Source organism: Phalaenopsis equestris, unplaced genomic scaffold, assembly GCF_001263595.1.
Source record: "Phalaenopsis equestris unplaced genomic scaffold, ASM126359v1 Scaffold000511, whole genome shotgun sequence".
Lineage (NCBI taxonomy): Eukaryota > Viridiplantae > Streptophyta > Magnoliopsida > Asparagales > Orchidaceae > Phalaenopsis > Phalaenopsis equestris.
This window is the reverse complement of record NW_018164951.1, coordinates 925,729-947,206: the sequence shown is the minus strand read 5'-3', so window position 1 is coordinate 947,206 and position 21,478 is coordinate 925,729. Positions and strand designations below refer to the sequence as shown.

The 21,478-nt window shown below is 36.7% G+C and overlaps 1 protein-coding gene across 1 annotated transcript in view; it reads left to right on the top strand.

Moving 5' to 3' along the window:
- The first annotated feature begins 2,141 nt into the window (after window positions 1–2,141).
- The window catches only part of LOC110028341 (fumarate hydratase 1, mitochondrial), a 55,260-nt gene continuing 35,923 nt past the window's right edge, over window positions 2,142–21,478 (top strand). Inside the window, exons 1-5 of the mRNA XM_020730157.1 lie at window positions 2,142–2,407; window positions 2,510–2,627; window positions 4,417–4,566; window positions 5,969–6,079; window positions 15,850–15,933. Coding sequence (XP_020585816.1) covers window positions 2,247–2,407; window positions 2,510–2,627; window positions 4,417–4,566; window positions 5,969–6,079; window positions 15,850–15,933 — 624 coding nt within the window. The 5' untranslated portion in view covers window positions 2,142–2,246. The remainder of the gene's footprint in view (window positions 2,408–2,509; window positions 2,628–4,416; window positions 4,567–5,968; window positions 6,080–15,849; window positions 15,934–21,478) is intronic.

The following is a 21,478-nucleotide window of genomic DNA, read 5'->3' as shown; positions in this document are numbered from 1 at the left end:
TTTTTTTAGTGAAGGTTAAGGGCCCAATAAAGTGACATCATCATTTTTGCAAACAGAAAAAAAAATATTTTTTATTATCTATAAACATAATTATAGTCATTCAATACATAGTTATATTTTATGAAATTTTATCAAGCTTGATAATTATTATATATCAAACTTTTATACATATTTTGTTATATGTAAAAATGAGATGATGACTTATACTCGATATTATATTTTGATGATTTAGTGATTTTATATTATAAATTTTTCATGATACAAAGATTATTTCAAGTAAATCTAAAAAATTTCTCGACCATGTATGACCTTCTACTACATATGAATTATATTGAGCTGGGTTATAATAAATAGTAATAATCATCAGTATTAATGTCAATGGAGAGCAACAAAATTACTAGCAATGACAATTGTTAAGTTTGTTGATGTTGGTGAGCTTCAATCTTTGTGAAAATAGTGGGCATTCATATTTGCTAATTGTCAGTATAATATTTTTTGATGATGTGAGTATCAGTATTGATAGTGATGTCACATCAACATTAATATAGAGAGTGAACATCAATCTTTTTAGCAATGATAGACATCAATAATAGTGTTAACAATCATCATATTCCTAATTATCGACAATGACAAATGACAACATTGGTGATAAAGATAAGGGTTGATATTGATATTAGAAGTGAGAATCAATCTTATTGATGAAAATGAGCACCTGAACTCAAATTAATACTTTTTTTTATATTATTGGATTTATTTTACTAAAACTCTCATTTCAAATGCAAGTTTATGTAAAATAAAATTCATATGAGTTTAAAGTCAATTCTAAAAAAAAGTTTTATAGAAACAGTTAGATTCTACAAGATCTAAGAATTTGCCTAAAGACATATAAATAACTAGAAAATATTTAGTAAACATTCTTAACTTGTTTTCAAATGTACTTAGTACCAAATCATATATTCCATAATCTCTTCATTTTAAAGTAAGCCATAGTCTATCTTATTGAAAAATAAGTTTATGAACTTTTGATTTCGATTTGTCTACCTAAGCATGGATCAATTTAATGTACCTTTATAATATAAATCTTTTCAAATCAGGAAACAACTATACAAACACATTTTTAATTCATGCAATCCTTCTAGAAAAAAAATTAATAATAAAATAATATATATATGTAAAAATTGACCAGAGGCTGTGATATGAGTTCTCATCCAATCTCACGTGTTTAACCACTCAATCCGCACACTAGTGGGATCAAACCCGACCCCAGACCCCCAACCCCAGGGGACTTTGAGCCAACTCAACAAATGACAAACAAAGCGTGGGGGAACATGACACTTATAGCAAATTATTATATATACATAATTCATAAGACTTTTCCTTGGCATTCCAGGGTAAAATTTGCGCAATGGTTGGTTTTATATAATCTTTTTACTTTTGAATGAATTTTCAAATAAATATAATAAATAAAGCATAATCCATCATACATGGATGCCATAAAAGGTAATAATTCATTATGCAAGTTCTCAAATAGTCATGAATCTTAGGTTCAGAATTTGGTAAGTTTGATATGGCTTGTAAAAATAGAACTTGGAGAAATGTTTCTATTGTTAGTGTTCTGGGAGAAATATCATCAAAAATTTATTTTGAATCAAAATATCTTTATTTTTAATTATAGGAAAAAATATTACATCAGGACTCTGCACGTAGAGTTACGTCTACGTGCGGAGTCCAATAAAATTATGCCGTGGAGGTGATCGGCCCGTTAACACAATAGAATATTCCCCTCGTGTTATTCATGTGTTATTGTGTGTTATTCAGATGTTATTGTGTGTTATTCAAATATTATTGATATGTTATTGTATTATTATAACACCGAGAATATTTTCAAAACACAATAACACATGAATAACATATAATAATACTTGAATAACACGAGGGGAATATTCCCTTTACCGGACCGATGACATCGAGGGTGTGATTTCATTGGACTCCGCCTGATATAATATTTTTTTCTAGATATAGAGTACAAACTTGCACTTCAGAGCAACCAATAGTGGATGCGTTAAACCTTATATGTAAGATTTAGATCCATGTATGAAAGATGTTTAAGCTTTAATCAAAATAAAACCCGTGAGCGCCTGTCTCGCCTTTGATTCTTTCTGTTTTTCCGTCGTTAAGACCAAAATTTCCACCTTTGCATATTCTCGCGCCTCTTACCTCCACCAGCTTCCTCCCATCGGAAAATTATGGCTTTGTACGGTTCATCTCGACGTTGGGCTTTCCGGTTTGGCGCTACGGCGCCGGCAGTTCTCTCTACGTTCCTGCGCTCTGCCCTTGCCAGACCTATCTCGACTGTATTTAGGGAAGAACGCGACACATTCGGCCCGATTCAAGTTCCTGCTCACAAGTTCGTAGTATTCTCCCCCCTCCGCAGTACCGCTTTTCTCGTTTGTTAACCGAATTGGGCTTTATCACTTTCTCGAATTGCATATTTTTTGCTTTGTGGCAGGTTGTGGGGAGCACAGACTCAGAGATCGTTGCAGAACTTTGATATCGGCGGGGAGCGCGAACGGATGCCCGATCAGATCATCCGAGCCTTCGGAATCCTCAAGAAATGTGCTGCCAAGGTGAGCTAGTGATTCATATTATAAATGCGATGCCGTGATACATGATCTAGTTTCTTTGCATCGTGTGATAGTAACGGTGATGATTAGGGTTCGATTAGAAATGATCTAAGCAGAATATAACTCTATAGGTACCATGTTTTGCGCTGCAGTAAATTCAAGCTTTTATCTGTACTGCTGTTTCTTTTTCAACGAATTTAACTGTAAAAAAGGATGTAAAAATGGAGTGTTTTTGATCTGCAATAACTTCGTGCTTACCTATAGGGTGGCTTGGTAAAGGTTGTAAAACTGCAGCTGGGGAGGTGGCTTGGAAATGTTGGATGAACAGTAGAAATGAGCCATTGGATGGGTTGTTAAATTTTGCGTTAGAAGATTAGGAAAGAGGAAAGGTGAACCGAAGGTGATATGAATGGAGCTTGGTTTAAATGAATTGCAAAATTTAATTTTGATATCTCATGTAGCATTCAATATGAAATAATGAAAAAATATTCATAAAGGCTGACCCCAAATAGTTAGGATTATGATAAGGCTGATAATGGTGATGGTGATGTTGTTGTTTTTGTATTTGGCAATTTGCAATGATCTCAAAGAGAAGGATGGATGATGATGATGTGTTTGACAGCTTTGGAACATATGTTGTGCCCTATAATTGTGAAAAGACTCATTCTCGTTGGGCTTGTTAAGGATCATTTTTATTTTTTATTTTGTTTTTAAAAATATGTTTCTTTAGTGTGTTTTTTAAATATTTTTCTATTTTATTTCTAAAAACAAATTACCATATTTTTGAAAACACTCAAAATAACTTTCAGGTGTTTGGAGTGTTTTTAAGAGCAATAATACTTAATCAAACATGTTTTGTCCAAATCAAAACATAAACAAAACAAAAAAAAACAACAAATAGAAAGTAAAAAGACAAAAATGATCCCAAACGTCCCTTTATGGAAAGAGTTGTTGCCTGTGTGCACTTGTGATACACCTGCACTTTTTTGCCGCACTAGGGTGAAGGCTTGGTGCTAAAAGCTGCCTTGAAGAAGGGCTCTCTGTTTGAGATGATGCAAGAAATATTAATGCTTTCATAATCATTATCTTCTGGTTATGAGGATACTACATTTTGCTCTGTTTCCTTGATTTGAAGAAAGAAGTAATCACCTTGTGGTTATTCATCAATGAGGTTTTTGTGCCCAACGTCACTGTAGTTGTGCGATGTCATTGCTGTCATTTCTTTGTAGATTGTTTTTTCCATTCAAACTTTCACGCGTAACAATATTTGGGTTTTATCTCCAGTTCTCTAGGTACCTCCATGCCAAAGTGTTACCATCATTTGACTTTGCTCTTTAGCCCTTTTTTCTTACCAGAACTTGTCCTGTAATTTGTACTTTCTCCACACCATTGTACTTATAAAATGCAGTTAATGTAAAGGATTTGTGTTAAGCATCATTTAGGAGAATCTATTATATATCCCAACTTGGGTTTTTTTTTTTTTTTTTTTTTTTTTTGTAAATAATCAACACTCCCTTAAATCTCATGTATCATAGTCTGCCTTGTTTTTTTGCAGTTAAGATGTAGTAAGAAAGCTAATTGATTTTTTATCTTCTGTTATCTCTTAATATCCCAATGAATCCTCAATCAATATTTTTTGTTTTATGAATATATGGACTTGCTTGAAAAATTTTCTGACGAGTTCCTTAATTAATATTGGTAACTTGATGCAAATTTTATGTACCTTTCTATCTGACCTATTGTGGCCAAAGGACACCTTTGAAACTGTAATGCAAAGTTTCTATCCATGCAGGTGAACATGGAGTATGGTCTTGATCCTACTATAGGAAAAGCAATAATGCAAGCTGCTCAAGAAGTTTCAGAGGGAAAGTTGAATGAACATTTTCCTCTTGTAATTTGGCAAACAGGGAGTGGAACACAGAGCAACATGAATGCGAATGAGGTTGCATCTTTGCTTTTATATATGCTTTCTTTGGAAGATTTACATACATTCCACTCAAATCCTATTTTTTTTCATATCTAACACCTCAATTTAAAATTTTACATATACGCCGCATGACATGAAAGATTTGGCTGCTATAAATGTAAAAAGTAAAGTTTTGGTGTTAGATATGTTGCATAGGACTTGAGTGGTATGTATGTAAATGCTTCTTTTTGTTTTTACGTGCAGCATTAAGGTCTATAAACTGAGCATAGGCTTTATAGTATATTTGAGACGTTGGCTTTGGCACAGTTCATCACCTTGCTTCTTTTTTCCATGATTTATTGTACATCATTCGGCGTGACTCTTTTTCTAATGTGCTAGAGGAAGCCCACAATAAAAATTTTCTCAATTTCTTATTTGATTAGCGGATCATCTAGACATTTTATGGAAATATGACTAGTGAAATACCCAATGGGCATTTTTATGGCACTGCGAGTATACTGACACATGACATAGAAATGACAATACAAACACAGGTACCCGCTGGCAATAAAATTAGTAAAAAAAAAAATGGCATGGGAACACTGTTTTCATGCTAAATTATTAATATGAAATTTGTAGTTAAAGTACCCCACGCTGATGTTTTCTATAAAAAATCATCACAAAGGTTAATCACATGTGTGACATAAGAAGCCATAGGATCACAAAAGAAAAACTAACATTGGTTTAATGTCACTTAATTTCAAATTTTCATAAAGTGTATATAATCCTTAACAACAAACCATCATTTCCATTAATTGGCTGGCATGAATTTAATATTATTCTATTTTCACAAAATAAATATCCCCCTAAGAAAGTACATAATTTTTGAAATAATCTCTAAAAGAAATAACTTATTTATACAACACTAGTTGGATCCAACAAACTTGACAGAAAGACACCCATAGATCCTCCAATCTGTATCTAAAATTTTACTGAATTAAATAGTTTATTCTTGTTCTTTCCATGTCATTGTACGTCTTTTCTTTGTTGACATTTTGACTCTAAATTTGGATGACATTCATCTGATATAAATTTCAACATGTATTGCCCATGTTGGGGCATTCTGTGTCCGATATAAACATATAAAACCTTTTGAAATGTTCTGATTTCATTGGCAATGTATATGCTTGTGATTATCACACATAATGCAAAACTTTCAATCTTTTTTAGCAATTGAAAGAATTTTCAACTTACTATATTCTAACATTTCATCTAAAGATTTAAATCTTAAAAATTCATTGTACAAGCCCCTCATCTATGTTTGTTAATATTCTCCTGTTATCTATAAAATGTATTTTGTCATTTATTCATTGTTTTTTTTTTTCGTTTTAATCCGTTAGCTACTTGATATAATTTTCTTTGTTTTTTTGGTCCACAGGTGATTGCAAATAGAGCTTCTGAAATTCTTGGCCAGAAACGTGGTGAAAAGTTTGTTCATCCAAATGACCATGTGAACAGATCCCAATCATCTAATGATACCTTTCCAACGGTTTGTTTTTGTTTTTTTGTAACGCCCATTTGATATCTGTTGCTCTTTTGGATGAGAATGGGCTTATGATATTGTTTGTTGTATAACTCTTGGAACCATTATATAACCATGGAAAAGGTTTAATAAGATTGATATGCACCATTTTGAAAATTTTTTCCCAAGGATGATTTATCGTTAAAGCCAAGCATGATTTATGCTAATTGATTGCTTAACCTGCATATCATTAGGAGCATGGTTAATCGGAAAATGCTTTTTTTTTGCCCTCACCTCAAACATGAAGTTCATCTTAGTGGGCTGATTTTTTGTGCCTTCTGCTTGGACCCTGTTTGTTGGATTATGTTCTAAGAGCTAATGTGCTTAGGTCATTATCTGACGTTGTCTCTCCGTCCTCTCCTCTCGCTCTACCTCTCTCTCTCTCTCTCTCACACACACACACAGACACACTTGACTATTTCTTTTTGAATACATCTATATCTCCATCACACTTGGGTTCACATCGAGATGAGGCCATGTATTCAAGATGTGGACAAATTATCATAAGCAATAGAGCAAACATGGATACATTACAGCATTTATGCGGTATCTTCACAAAGTGAAGCACGTGTCCATGTAATTAGGAACAACTTATTCCATAAATCAAGTCTCCAGTCATGAACTTATACTTAATTACTGGAAGCTCTTTCAGTCTTAATGTTTTATTTATCCAAAAGACCTGTAGCACATGCATACTTCATAAAACAATGTTCTTTTACACTTCCAAGGTCAGAAATCACAAACAAATCTGCTACTATGAATATGCTATTTTTGATGTCCAAAGTTACCTGGTAGCTGTAAGAAACCATTAGTTTGTTTTCACTAATTGCATCTCCATTCTACTTCCATTACTTTGAATAACGGTGAAATTTGAACGGGCCTCACTACTCAATATGTGGTATTCACTCTTTACCGATCCCTAAATTAATCAAATATAATTTATAATTGATCTCCAAATTTGATGTTCTCTTGGTTCCCAATCTTACTGAAAATTCAACAAGCACTGTTACAACTTAAAAATTGATCACGAATTATGGAGATATTAAATCTCTTGGCTTACAAATATATATGGATGTTTCCACTCTATGAATTGGGCTTTGGCCTAGTGGATTTGATACCGAACTAGTAGGAAACAATGGAGCACAAAAGCAAATTTTTATTAATATAGAAATCAGGTTATAACATGACTCAAATAGAAAGATAATACAATAATTGACTAATCTTCAGGTAGGACTGTAGGAAGAGATCCGAAGACGGTGGTAGTATTGGTGGGGGTGATAGGGAGAGATGGGGAAGGCCGGGTGGTTGTTAGGGTATGGTGGGATGGTGTTTGGTTGGTTGTAGGTGAGTTGGACAACAAGGTTTTGGATGGAATAGAGGTGGTGGCTGAGTGGTGGAGGGATATGGGGGTAGTTGGCGGCTAGGGTAGAGGTAGGAGAAGGATCAGGGAGAAGTGGAGATAGTGGGAAGGATACAACACCGCCTTGGAGCAGGATACGACCGGAGCACTATCTGTTGTCGGATACAACCCTAGCAAGAGGGAAAGGGACACCGCATAGGAGATTTGAGGACAAGACAACCAGAACTCAACTCTTACACACAATAAACAACTATTTATAGATTCCCACACAAAGGAAGACAGAAGAATCCAAAAAAGTCTTCTTTAGCGTGGTAACCTTGTGATGCACCATACTGGATCACGAAAATTCACGATCCTGCCACTGTTTCGTGCCTTCTCGACCCCCGTGGGATCGAATCGCCCTGCTTTGGGGTGCCTACAGTGCTCACACCCGGGCGTTGTTTTAGCGCCTGCACCAGTTTCTTGGGGTTGGGGAAGCTTTGACCTCATTTGTCGAAGCTTCAGGTTCGCCAAAGTATGGTGTTAAGTCTGTGATGTTGAACGTGGCTGAAATGTTGTAGTCCCCAGGCTGGTCGATCTTATAAGTGTTGTCATTCAACTTCTAAAGTACACTGAAAGGTCTATCTGCTCTTGGCTTAAGCTTTCCGAATGATCCTACGGGCGATCTTTTCTTTTTCAACCAAATTTATATGAGGTCTCCTTCCTGAAATGTTACTTTGTTCCTGTATTTATTTGTCTGTGTCTAATATTTGCGGTTCTTTTTAGTAATCTCCTTGCCTACTTCATGGAGCTTTTGAATCTTGGACTCATTCTTTGGCATCCTTGTTGATTTTCGACATAGTAGGAGAGACAACAATTCTAGTGGCATTAGTGAATTGTGTCCACTCACAATCTCGAAGGGAGTTTGTCTCGTAGTTTGGCTGATGGATCAATTATAGGAGAACTCAAATTGTGCTTGAATAAGATCCCATTATTTTATGTTTTTTTCTACACAACACCTCATAATATTACTGAGGCTCCGATTTACTTTTTTGTCTATTCCTCTTTCTGTGGATGAGCTGTCGAGCTGAATTGGGGTTTGGTGCCAAGCTTTCCTCTAGAAGTGGCTCATGAATTTGGCATCACGTTCGGAGGTGATAGTCCTAGGAATTCCGTGCAACAGTGCAATTTCTCTGGAGTATGGATTGACGATGTGAGAGGCGTCTAGTGTCCGGTGATAAGGTATACAGTGGGCCATCTTGAAGAATTTGTCTACCACAATCATGACGACGTCCTTGTTCCTTTGGGTTCTTGGAAGTCCCACCACGAAATCCATGCTGACGTCAACCTATGGTGCCTTGGTACTGGAAGCGACATGTACAATTTTGCGTTATGAACCCTTGTCTTTGTTTGGTGACAAATCCTGCATTTCCCGATATGTCTCTCCACATCCTTCATCAGTTTGGGACAAAAAAAATGCCCCCTTACTAGGGTGAGGGTCTTGTCCCTGCCGAAGTGACCAACTAATCCTTCGTTGGGGCTCTCCTGGACAATGGCTTAATGCATAATCGACTTTGGTGGAACAAGTATCCATTTGTGCAATAATATTGACCTGCTGGCTTCTCCTGACATTGCTCCCATATTTCTTTGAAATCTTCGTTTGTTTCATATTAATCCCTTATGACCTTGAAGCCCACAACTCGAGCCTACATGGATTTGATCAATAGATGTCGACGACTCAGTGCATCGGCTATGCGGTTCTATTAAATCCCTTTTGATTTAGCACGAACTGAAATGAGGCTAGAAATTCCTTCCAAACGACGTGTCGACCCTTCAGTTTGCTCTGGCTATTGAGGAATTTTAAGGGCCTTATGATCTATAAATAGTGTGAACTCTTTTCTTAGTAGGTAATGACACTAGTGCTCTAGGGCCCTAAAAATGACATAAAATTTTTTGTCGTATGTCGAGTATTTTCTTTTGGATTCATTCAACTTCTCATTGAAGAAGTTAATGGGGGTGTCCTCCCCGTCACAACACTGCTCCGATCCCAATGCCAGAGGCATCACATTCTACTTCGAAAAGTTGGTTGAAGTGTAGTAGTCCTTCAAAATTCAGTTAGTGGGTAGGTGATAGTGCTGAAGTTATTAATGAATATTCGATAGAATGATGTTAGTCTCAAGGATTGCCTTAGCTCGGTGACGATTATGGGGCTGTTCAACTGATAATGATCTCTATCTTTGCGGGATCCATCTGTATGTTTGTATTAAATATGATGTAACCCAAAAAACATACCCGACTTGTCATGAAGTGACATTTCTTCAGATGGGCATGTAGTTGCTCGACTCGCAGTACCTTGAATACTGCCTTCAAGTGATGCAAGTGATCCTCCTCCGATCGGCTGTGGACTAGAATGTTGTCAAAGTAAACAATGACAATTTTTCTAACATGAGGCCGAAATACTTGGTTCGTTAATTTCATGCAAGTGTTGGGTGCTTTCGACAGGAAGAAAGGTATAACAATCCACTCATAAAGTCCATTCCGTTTCTAGAATGCGGTCTTCCACTCATCTCCTAACTTCATCTGTATTCGGTGTTTTCCCCCGTGCAAGTCAATTTTGGAGAAGATAGTGGCTCCGTGTAGCTGGTTTAAGAAATCATCCAAGCGGGGTATGGAGAATCGATACTTGGTGGTAATCTTGTTGATGACTCAGCTGTCGATGCACATCCGCGAAGATCCATCCCTTTTGGGCACCGTCAGGGTAGGTACTTCACATGAACTGGCGCTTTCTCTGACTTGTCTCCTTGCGATGAGATCCTGCACCTATCATTGTAATTCTTCATACTCTGCAAGTTTCAATCTGTAGGCTTGTTGGTTTGGTAATACGGATCCTAGTATAAGGTCTATAGCGTGTTGGATCCCTTAGTGGCGGTAATCCCTCCGGTAAGCTGTCGGTCATAACATCCCAAAAGTTCTATAATAATGGCTGCAGTAGTGCTCGTACCTCTCTTTCTTCCCCGCCTCTTTCTAGGATGACTAATGCTAGTGTTATGGGGCATCTCTAACCGAGTGCAGGAAAGTGGTCTGGCTGCATCTGCATTTGTCTCGCCTTTTGTATCCTTTCTAGGTAGCAAAATGATACGACTCCCATCTTTTCAAGAATAATAAGTGTTCTTGAATCCGTCGTGTTGAGCCTTGCGATCAAATTGCTAAGGTCTTCCTAATAGAGAGTGGCAAGCGTCCATAGGAACCACGTCACACCAACTTGTTCATGTAGTTGGTCTCTGATGGAGAAATCAACTGGGCATCGCTAATCCACACATATTTCATTTTTCTTATTCAACCAGGTAAGGGAATATGACTGAGGATACTTCTGTGTGTCCAGTCCCAACTTTTTCACCAGGAGTGTAGACACCACGTTCTCACAGCTCTCACTGTTGATACAGGCTATAGAACTTCCCCTTGACAGTGCACATGGTGCGAAAAATGCTATGCCTTAACTAGGATGGTCTCTTTCTGGCTTGGTCTGCAGTACTCGTCGAACGACTAACGCTTCTCCCTCATCTCCGTTGAGCTGAAGTTCTTCTTTCAGGCTCTCCTCTGACTCCACATTGACTTTCTTGATGATGCCTTGATCTGTGAGTGTGCGACTCGGCTTGTTGGGCAGCTGGAGACCATGTGATCGTAGCCGTGCCACTTGAAACACTTCTTGGCTGACAATTTATTGGAGGAACCACCTTTCTTTAGCTTCTTCCCACTCTGTCTGCCTTATTAGTTTGCTGTCCAATTTTGTTATTTCCTCTTGAGGTACCTCTATCGGTTGTAGAAGTTGCAGGTGACTGCTTAACTGAAAATTATGGTCTGAAGGATGGCTGTTGCCGGCTTTGCTCTTGTTGCCTTTCCACATTCAAGGCTAGGGTCTGGACGTCCCTAGCGTCCAATATGGCTGCAACCGTATCACATTGCTACTGTCAGGTTGCAGACCCTTGAGATATCTGGCTTCATATGTTCCTCTGGTTTCGTCAGCTCGCACTGCAACTGCAAGTGGTCGAATTGGGTTGTGAAATTCTCAACTGAAAAATCCCGTTGTTGTAAGCGTTGAAGTTTTAGAAACATGTCTTGGTGCTATTGAGGTGGGAGGTACTTCTGCTGCATTGCCTTCTTCATCTTCTTCCACTTAGTTATCTTTTTCCTGCCCTCTTTTGTAGATTTTTTCATCATAAGGAGACATTCTTCTTTTGTTTAATTGCAGCTAACTCGACTCTTTTGTCCTTTGGTACGCCTTTATATTCGAAGATTTATTTGACTGACTGCAGCAAGTCGATAAACTCGTCGGGATCCATTCCTCCCTCAAATTCAGGGATGTCCATCTTGAGGCCAAAGTCCCACTGACCTCCATAAGGGGGCTCTTTTATCTGTCTTCTTTGATATTGGATACCAGAATAACGTGGTCGTTATTCCTCATCACTGTGATCTTTCTTGTGGAACGGATTTATCTCCTCATCTCTGTCTTCTCTTCGACTTTCCCGATCACTATCGAATGTGACATCTTCTTGGTTCTTGTCATCCAACTCTGCTAGTCTCTGTTGCTAATGACAAATTTCTCGTTGAATCTTTTCCCGGGTCAAGTCCAGTGTATTTCTTCCCGATGTCATGACTGGGCTTGGGAATCAAAAGGTTGAAAATTGATGGAGGTGGATTGGGTAGTGGCAGATGTGAGGAAACCCTAGAATGAGATTAGGGTTGGACTAGCGCTGATACCAAATGATGCCGAAAATAGTAGAAAAACATTGAAAACACAAAAACAAACATTTATTAATATAAAAATCGGGTTACAACACAATCCAAACAGAAAGGTAATACAATAATGAACTAGTCTCCGGTTAGGACTGTAGGATGAGATCAAAATGCGGTGGTAGCATCGGCGGGGGTGATAGGTAGAGATGGGGAAGGTGGGTGGTTATTTGGGTATGGTGGGATGGTATTTTGTTGGTTGTAGGTGAGCTTGACAGCAAGGTTGTGGAGGGAGTAGAGGTGGTGGCGGAGTGGTGGAGGGACATGGGAGTGGTTGGGGGCTAGGGGAGAGGTTGGAGAAGGGTTGGGGTGAAGAAGTGGAGGAGATGGGAATGATACAACACCACCTCAGGGTAGGATATAGTCGGAAAACCACCTGTCGTCGGATACAACCTTAGCAAGTGGGAAAGGGACTCTACACAGGAGATTTGAGAACAAGACAACCGAAACTCAACTCTTACACACAAGAAACTACTGTTTATAGACTCCCACACAAAGGAAGGTAGAAGAATCCAGAAAAGTCTTCCTGGCCGCTATTTTATCTCCTATATCTCCTGTGTCAGGTATATATCTTCATTTCTAACCTTGAGGTCATTGGTTCGAACCCCATTCCCCAACTCAATTGTTATTTTTTTTTTTTAAAGTGCTGTCCATTATCTGACCTTGAGGTCATGGGTTCGAACCCTTATTCCCCAACTCAATTGTCATTTATTTTTTTTAAAAAAGAAGTGTTGTCCATCATTTGTTGTTCCCCCTTATGTTTCTCTGTGAGGAACTTTGTGCCCCCCTTTAACATGTAATACATGAGGATAAATTTTTGTCTTCTTAAAACAAAATGCATTTGTTTCCCCTATAGTGGGGACTTTTGTCCGCATGCAACTCATTTGCCACCATAGGTCTTCCATTTGGTTTTATTTTATTTTGACGCTCCATGCCACTGCTTGTTAAGCCCGCTGTATTGCACCGTTGGGCATGTTTGCCCCAAGATTAGATACGATGGGTCAATGGTGGCTCTTCAACCATGAGGAATATTTGCAATGGTTACTAGTTACTACCTTCTTAAGTTACACAAATCCTTGCTGCATCCCATATATTCACAAACACAAATACACCTTGGTCACACAAATTTTGCAACACTCTGGAAGCATTTCCACACAACTATTAACAAGCAAAGTGGGGTAGCATGGAGCTTCCGTCATCAACACTTTAGGCACCAATTGATCAAGATATGAACTGAATAATAATTTAAATGTCTAGAAAACATTTAATGTTAACTGCAATGTCCTTGGTTCTGAATGTGCTGAACTTTTTTATTATACACAATTTAAACAATACATAATGTACGGATAACAAAAGTCCTCTTTTCAAGGGATTATGATCCTATTGCTGCAACAATATACCTCATTTAACTTGGTGTCAATATAAAATACATTCATTGCTGTAAGGGATGAATCAAGTGCAGGTTGGTTACAAAATACAAAATAGTCACATTATGAATATTCAAATCCTATAGACCTTTTACGAGCATGCATATAGGTTTAGCATTATTAAACTTAAGCACACCTGCAATTTTCTATTTTATGACTGTTTAAGCATTGGGTCTCCATTATATTAATTCGAGATCTATTTGCAAAACACACTTTAATCTTGGGCTTGCTTCTCATAAGCTTAAAGAGTGGGACCAATAAATCCCTACTTACCAGTTGAATAGATTTTCCTTTGGATTTCTCTCTCCCCCATTTTTTTTCTCTTCCATTCTCTTCTCTTGTATGTCCTTAGATTCCTCTTCCCTCGCCACACATGCATGTGATAGGATTGGAGACGGATTTTCCCATAGAAATTAGGCAAACACCTATTTTACTGCAAGAACATCAAACATTCAACACAAATACAAAGATAAGCACATACAATTTGAGAGGTAGATGATCTCTCCCACTTCATACAATTTGAGTCGTAGGAAGGCTCTTCTAAACCCTAAATCTAGAACTCATAACAATAATCTAATGCATACCTAATCCTAAACTTATTAGGGTCTTTTTATCCTAAACAATAATAAATAATAAAACACTAAATTGCCCTTAGGCACACAAAAGATAAAATTGCCCTTAGGCTATGCACTGACATAACAGCATGGTGGTGAGGTAAATTCATTTTTTTATTGCCCTCCCTTCTCCTAATTTATATAACTGGTGTTTGGGTGGTGGGGGCATTAGATGGCCCATCACAACTCCTAGCCCTCTCAAAAATTTCTTTTGATCTTATTTTTTGTAAAAATGCTATCCTATTGCATTTTATATGTGCAATTAATCTTGGTGCATGGAATTTTTCTGTCTAAACACTATTGTTTAAAATTGCACAACATGAGACACATCTTAAGACTTGCTTCAATGTTTTTTTATAAAGAATCGCAATGAGGCTTACATTTCATTGTTCCTTAGTGAGGTGTACACCTCACTCAGGAGCCATACCGGCTGCCTTGACTCAAAAATTATCTCAAATTTTTTAAACAAATTTAAAAATAATATTAATATACCTCTTCTATTAACCTTTACACCTCACATAGTAAATAATAAAAAAAAAGAAAAATGTAGCCATAAAATTTATGTAGGTGAAGTTCTAACTATCAATTTAGTTATTATTTTATTTAATGTTTTTATTGATGATTATTCATCAAAAAAATAAAAGATAAATGGGATTAAAAGAATGAGTAATAGTCGGTAGGAGAATATAGATACGACTGGATAAGGTGGCGAGATAAAAGTTTATTATGCCTATGATTGCAATAAAAATCAATTGGGTGGTGAGAATAATATAGATTTTCAAAATTATAAAGTTCAAACGTTGATGAATTGTTATTTTTTTGATTAAGCAGAGGGTAGTATGAGTGAGAAAGAAAAATTAATGTTGAACTTATTTTGATTGTTATGTTTTGATATTTTGGTATTTTATTTTTTTTAGCTTATTTTGATAGTTTAATATTTTCATAACTTATTTATTTCATAATTTGATGTAAGATCTTCATGTGTTACTCATAATTTTATACAGTTTATTAATTTTTGCTTAGCTAGAGTGCTGTTATATTACTTTATAATGTGTTAATTATAATATTAATATGTTATTTTTTACTTCATAATTTATACAACTTTTATTAATTTGTGAAATTTTTAAATTTGAGGCTGACGTCTCCCCTCACGAATGAAAAATGCCTCAATACCCACTTGCATAATTTTAAACATTAAACATTACTTTAAATCATGCAATTCTCATGGTTTTCTTTGTTTGGCCCAATTTTGAACACTAATGTCTTCTTATCGCTAATTATTTTCTTTTGGCTTCACAGACACACACACACACACATACTCTCCCTCTCTCTCTCTCTAAAAAAATAAACGAAAAGATCAAATTTTGGGCATTATGTATTTTGCTTCTAATTTCATCTTGTAGATAACATTTTATCTTTTGCATTTGATCATCTTTTGCACTAGGCAAAACTCTCACCAGATATCAGTGTAGTTCATTTAATGTGGGACCTCCTCCTTTGTGTTTCTAAATTTATCAATAAGGTTCATTGATTTATGGTTATTTTGTATCCTATTTGCTCTTTCAGGTTATGCACATTGCTGCGGCTACAGAAGTGAACAACAGTTTTATACCAAACTTAAAACAGCTGCATGATTCACTTCATGCAAAGGTATAAATTGTTTTTTACTTTTTATTTTTTGAGTAATGTAAAATGTTTTTCCACGTTAAATATTATTACAGTTATGCTATTAAAGAGCTACTTTACTAAGGGCTTTTGGCTCATATGCAAGTTTAACTTTTGAATTAGTGTTGTTTGCTGTTTGCGAGATAGCTCCAGTTAACTATTTGTGCTGCAACACTCCATTTTATTACAATGAAATGGTCAACGCTTGTCATGAAAATATAAAATTTAAAACTATTCAGAATATTTATCGACTATATTTTAATCTTTCATGAAGCTCCAACTTTCTGATGAATTACTGTGCAGCCTATCTTTGCTGATGCTTGACATTTTGGCAATGGCCCTTGCGAAGCTATTCTTGGTGATGACCATCTAGTCAGGATATAAATTTGGCATTGGCGATGAAATTGATTATTATTTTCTGCTTTTTTTAGTAGGTTTATGCATTAATAATTATTTAATTTCTTTAGATATATCTGTTCAGATAAAATGATTTTTTTTGTTCTCTCTGTAGTTATCCTTAATGGCTTTTTCACCTATATATGACCAGTGGGTTTATCATGAAGTACTGGAGATTGCCTCAATGGCTTTTTAGAATCTTTTCTTGCTTCATCTCCTCAAATTCTTCCCTCCCCTAAAACCTCGTATAGCCGTCTCCTGCCTCCTTATAACCTTTGATATCCACCACTGTCCACGCAAACAGCACTGAACCCGACTCCATGGCACTCACTTCTCTCCCATCCATAATGTCTCTCTCTCTCTCTCTCTCTCTCTCTCTCATTTTTTTCTTTCCCTCTCTCTCTTTCCCCCGAGACACGCTAAACACTCTCTTCTCCAATCTCTCCTCTCCTCTCCTCTCCTTTTTCCCTATCAAATCTATTATCCTATTTCCTTTTACATCCTATTGTAAATAACAATAGAAATCAAGAACCACTTAAATTTGAGACCCCACACCACATATAATTTACCCTGATTTTTGAAAAAAAAGAATCTTGCTAGAAAAATTGAAGAAGAGTTAGGGCTAGAAAAATGTGAGATAAAAGGTAGGAAGAAAGAAAGAAGAGAAATCTTGTTGTTAGAAGGGATGATTCAGTCCCCATAGACCAAAAGAATTTCTTTTTATTTTTTTCTTCACCAATTAAATGAATTGCAACCTAGGCCTATTATTTTTATTTGTAGAATTGTAAACATGCCGAGCTTGAGCAAGCTCAGGCTGGGCTTGTGGTTGGCTCTATTTACATATTCTTGTTCATTTTCAACTCGAAGTTGGCTCGTTAATTAAAAGAAAGTAGTGTGTTGGACTCAAATCTGCACCATTTTATGGTATAAAAGATGCGGAATCACATAACCACACGAACTGTGATGATTTAAACATATATATATATATATCTTTCAAGCTAAAACAATCTAACACGATCGAATAAAGGGTTGTTCGTGCTCATCTTAGTTTTAATTTGAGCTTAAAAAATTTGTCCGTGTTCAACTCGCTTACTTAACGAACGGTTCAATTACGACGAGTTGACCATGAGTTGGTTTCGCGAACAACGAGCTTTTTTGGCAGCCTATTAAAATAAGAAAAAACTATATACTTTACAAAAAACCTTCTTATCATTTGTAATTGACATACTGATAAAGAAGGATAAATGACATAAAAATAATTTACTAAGCATAATTATTTGGCACAAATAATATTAATAATAATAGTTGGTAGTAATAGTTGGTAGTAAGTAACTGCACGCTAGATAGTGTATTAATAATAATAGTTGGTAGTAAGTAACTGCACGCTAGATAGTCAAAATTTTTTGGAATAGATAGAGGTATTCAATTGTATTGTAGAGTTAGAGTAATCCATCTTAAAGGAGAAAGATGATTGGAAGATTCATTCTGAAAAAGTAGTGATGGATTTGAAATCTATTTTGTGGATGTAGAGATAAAGGAGAACTATAACATCATTGATGGGGAAAGCCAAAATAGTGGAAGAAGTATTGAAGGATAGGTGAAAGCGGATAGAAGAGCTTCTCCTTTCTCTTTTTAGCCTCCATTAGAAAATCTTAAAAAGATTGATCCTGATCATCCAAAATAGTGGCAACATTACTTGTGCTCTTATGACCCCCTTGCAACGAGGACAGGATGAAGTAGTGGTCCTTTTGAAATAGTGCTATGAAGTCACCTTAAGATATGTGATGGCTTTTTCATCTAACCTAAAGAATCACGACCAATCTTGAAACTTAAATTAATATCCAATGGTCTCATTTTCTTTGCTCTAAACACCAATCTTAAAGCCATCCATTGACCCAATTTGAACCTCAAAAAATATGGATCTCAGTCATTAGAGGCTCCATTTGTCCTTTCATTACTCTTGGGTATGATGTTCTAGCTTCCTTTTTAAGGAGAAGGTGTCTTGATCCACTAACCTCCAAACATTGGAAGAACCAACTAAAGGACATTTCTATCAAGCATGTGTTTCGACAATAAAGTGTCTTTTTCATTCATTATTAAGCTCTTTAAAAGTTACAAAACCAATTTTTTGCTAAAAAACTATAAATGCCCTTCCATAGAAGGTAAAAATGAATCTATAACCCTTTTCTTAGAAGGCATTATCGAACCTTCTTTTTCTTTGAGTACGCTTATTGACTGAAGATCGGAGTGTCTTTTCTTGGGAAACACTCCTAGGGTCAACCCAACTTTTTTCCTTCGCTCTGTCTAGGATGTGATTTTTGTGAATGTCGTACCCTAAAGCTCTACTTAAATTGTCGGTGCATAACAATTCTTTTATTGTTTGTGGGTAAGTTTCTCACTCCCATTGGTTGTGCATCTCATGGCTAGGAGACTTGATATGTGAAAGATGGAGGTCTTACCCTGTCTTACCTCAAATGAGGAATCTCTTATCAATTATTATGAAGCCAAACATCAGCTCCACCTATTATTTGACAAAGAAACATGAAGGAAGGCACTAATATTCCTTTGAAAGTTTGTGCGCATGATATGAATGAATTACAATGCAAAATCTTGTTCTTTTTCCGGGAATCCCATCAAATAGGATTACCACATTCCAAAGTTACTGCTAAAATTTTTCCCTCAACTTGGTGCGCATTGAGGAATGTCATTCCAAGAAGACCCTTATGGCTGTATCACACCATTGGATCAGGCTTTCACCACCTCTTCAACTTCAACCGTGAGATGTGTTAATCTATTTAATATTCCCAGTTCAACATACTTGCCTATAGCGAATCAGATATTTCCTAATCTTATAATATCGTTGGTGAGCCAAAAACATAACTTTGTTGAGAAACAAAGGTCTTCTGTTCGATCTCATATGAGATAAATTATGATGCCTCATTCAAGAAGAGTTTCACTTGAGGGATATGAATCAATTTATTTAAAGTGAAACCTTCATAACACTTCCTCTTTTTTAGTTGCTTTACTAGGTCATGATGTCCCTTTGTGGTCGTAGATGTTCACAATTGCACTTATGATGGGTCTAGCAATCCTTACATGCATGTGAACCATTATGCATATTCATATGCCGAGAAATTCACTCCCTTGTCCAGTATTCTCTATCAAAGTCAATGGAGAAACTTTAACATGGATCTATTCCCTTACCTATAGAGCCATCAACATATTAAAGTTGATCAGACTCTTTGCTGTCCAATGTATCACCAAAAAATATAATTCTGATGATTTCTGATTTTTTTAGTATCTGTTTGAATGAGGTGGAATTGCTTAAAAACTACTTTCATCGAGTCAAAGTTTAGACTAGAAATATACGTGTTAACCTAGTACTCCTTTGTGACACCTTTCTAAGAACACGATGACCTAAACATTTCTATTCAACATTAATGAGGGAAGCAATCCATCTGTATGCAAATTTGATTATCTCATTGAAGCTTAGTTCATTGTAAATAAATGGATGCATTGCCTACAAATCTACCAAGGTGTCACTAAACATAGAGGTGCATTATGAACATGAGCCTAACCAGTGGCATCAAAATTCAAAAAATCATACCCCATATTGATTTTAACCAACCACATTGGCATGAGCAATACCTATTGTGATACTGCACGTCTAGTGCTAATATTGTTAATTCTAATCTAGAGCACTATTAAGTTTCAGTGTCGAAAGCAATTGAAGCTTGCCTACGACCTATAGTTGTGTTTACAACTCGGAATTTACTCGAATTTGATTGATTTGAAGTTGAAATCTATAAGACTATACTCAAAGTCGGCTCTCTTGAAATTACTTTAATTCAACTAAGCAATAACCATATACATATATATGATATATACAGATTTTTGTGTGTGTTAATAAATAAATTAACACACACACACACACACACACACATACAAATATTGATGAGGGTGTCGACAGCGACAGACTTTGCTAGGGTTTCGCCTGATGACGATTCCCGACGGTGAATCTATCGGCTTCTCCCACTCTCTTCGTCGTCTCCCACGACGGCGTACGCGCAGCTCACAGCCTCTCCGGCTGCATTCAAAGTCAATCGCTCCCTGTCGTCTCCCATAGTCAACGAAGATCGCTCTAGCCGACGTCGTCTGATCCCATAGACGACGACATTATTTCTCGCAGTCATCTCCCCTAGTCGACAACTCTTCTCCCTCGCAGTCGTCTCCTCGCTCGCTCCATACGATGCAACTGGTGTCTCCTGCCCGACAGACAGTGCCCGAAGTATGCTCGCTTTCCTTGTGGCTTTTTTTTTTCTGACCGTGGCCATCTTATGGGGGAGATGGCCTCGACGCTTCGTTTCTATGCAACTGCCATTGTCAGCGACTTTCCTATTCCTGCTATTGCCCCTCTTTCAGGTTCAGAGCCTGGTTTTGGTATCGATAAGTCCTGCAATGTTTCACAATCTTTCCACGAGGCTCTTGAAGGTGGTGGGGATCACACTTTCCTTAAAAAACTTGGCAAAAAAAATGGGAATCTTACTCTTATTCTCACTAAGGTTGAAACCAGCACTCTCGCATCCTCTTGGCGTTTTGCTATAGTGGAGAAATTTCTTTATGGTCACCCAAAGTTGGAGATCATTCGGAAATAGTTTGGTGCTATGAAGCTATTGGGAAATTGGAACATTGTCTTACTTGACGGTAGACATATACTTATTCGGTTATCTCACGATGCCAACTACACGCATTTTCTCTAAAAAAGTTATCAAGATCGACAATCATTTTATGAAAATTCTGAAGTGGACTATCGATTTTGATCCAAAAGCGGAGTCCTCTATCATTCTTGTTTGGATAAAGTTTCCGGGGTTAAAATTACATCTGTTCAACATGAAAATTCTCTACTCTTTAGCAACTGCTTATGATAAACCTCTCAAAGTTTATAGTCTTACGTTTGTTGTCACCAGACCCTCTGTGACTTGTGTGTTAGTTGAGAGAAAAATCACTCAACCAGCTCCAGATAAGATATAGATTGACACTACTCACAACGGGTATTGACAAAATGTTGAAATAGAACCGCACCCTTCTTATTGCTTTCATTGTAGTATGTTTGACCACAGTTTTACTATTGGCT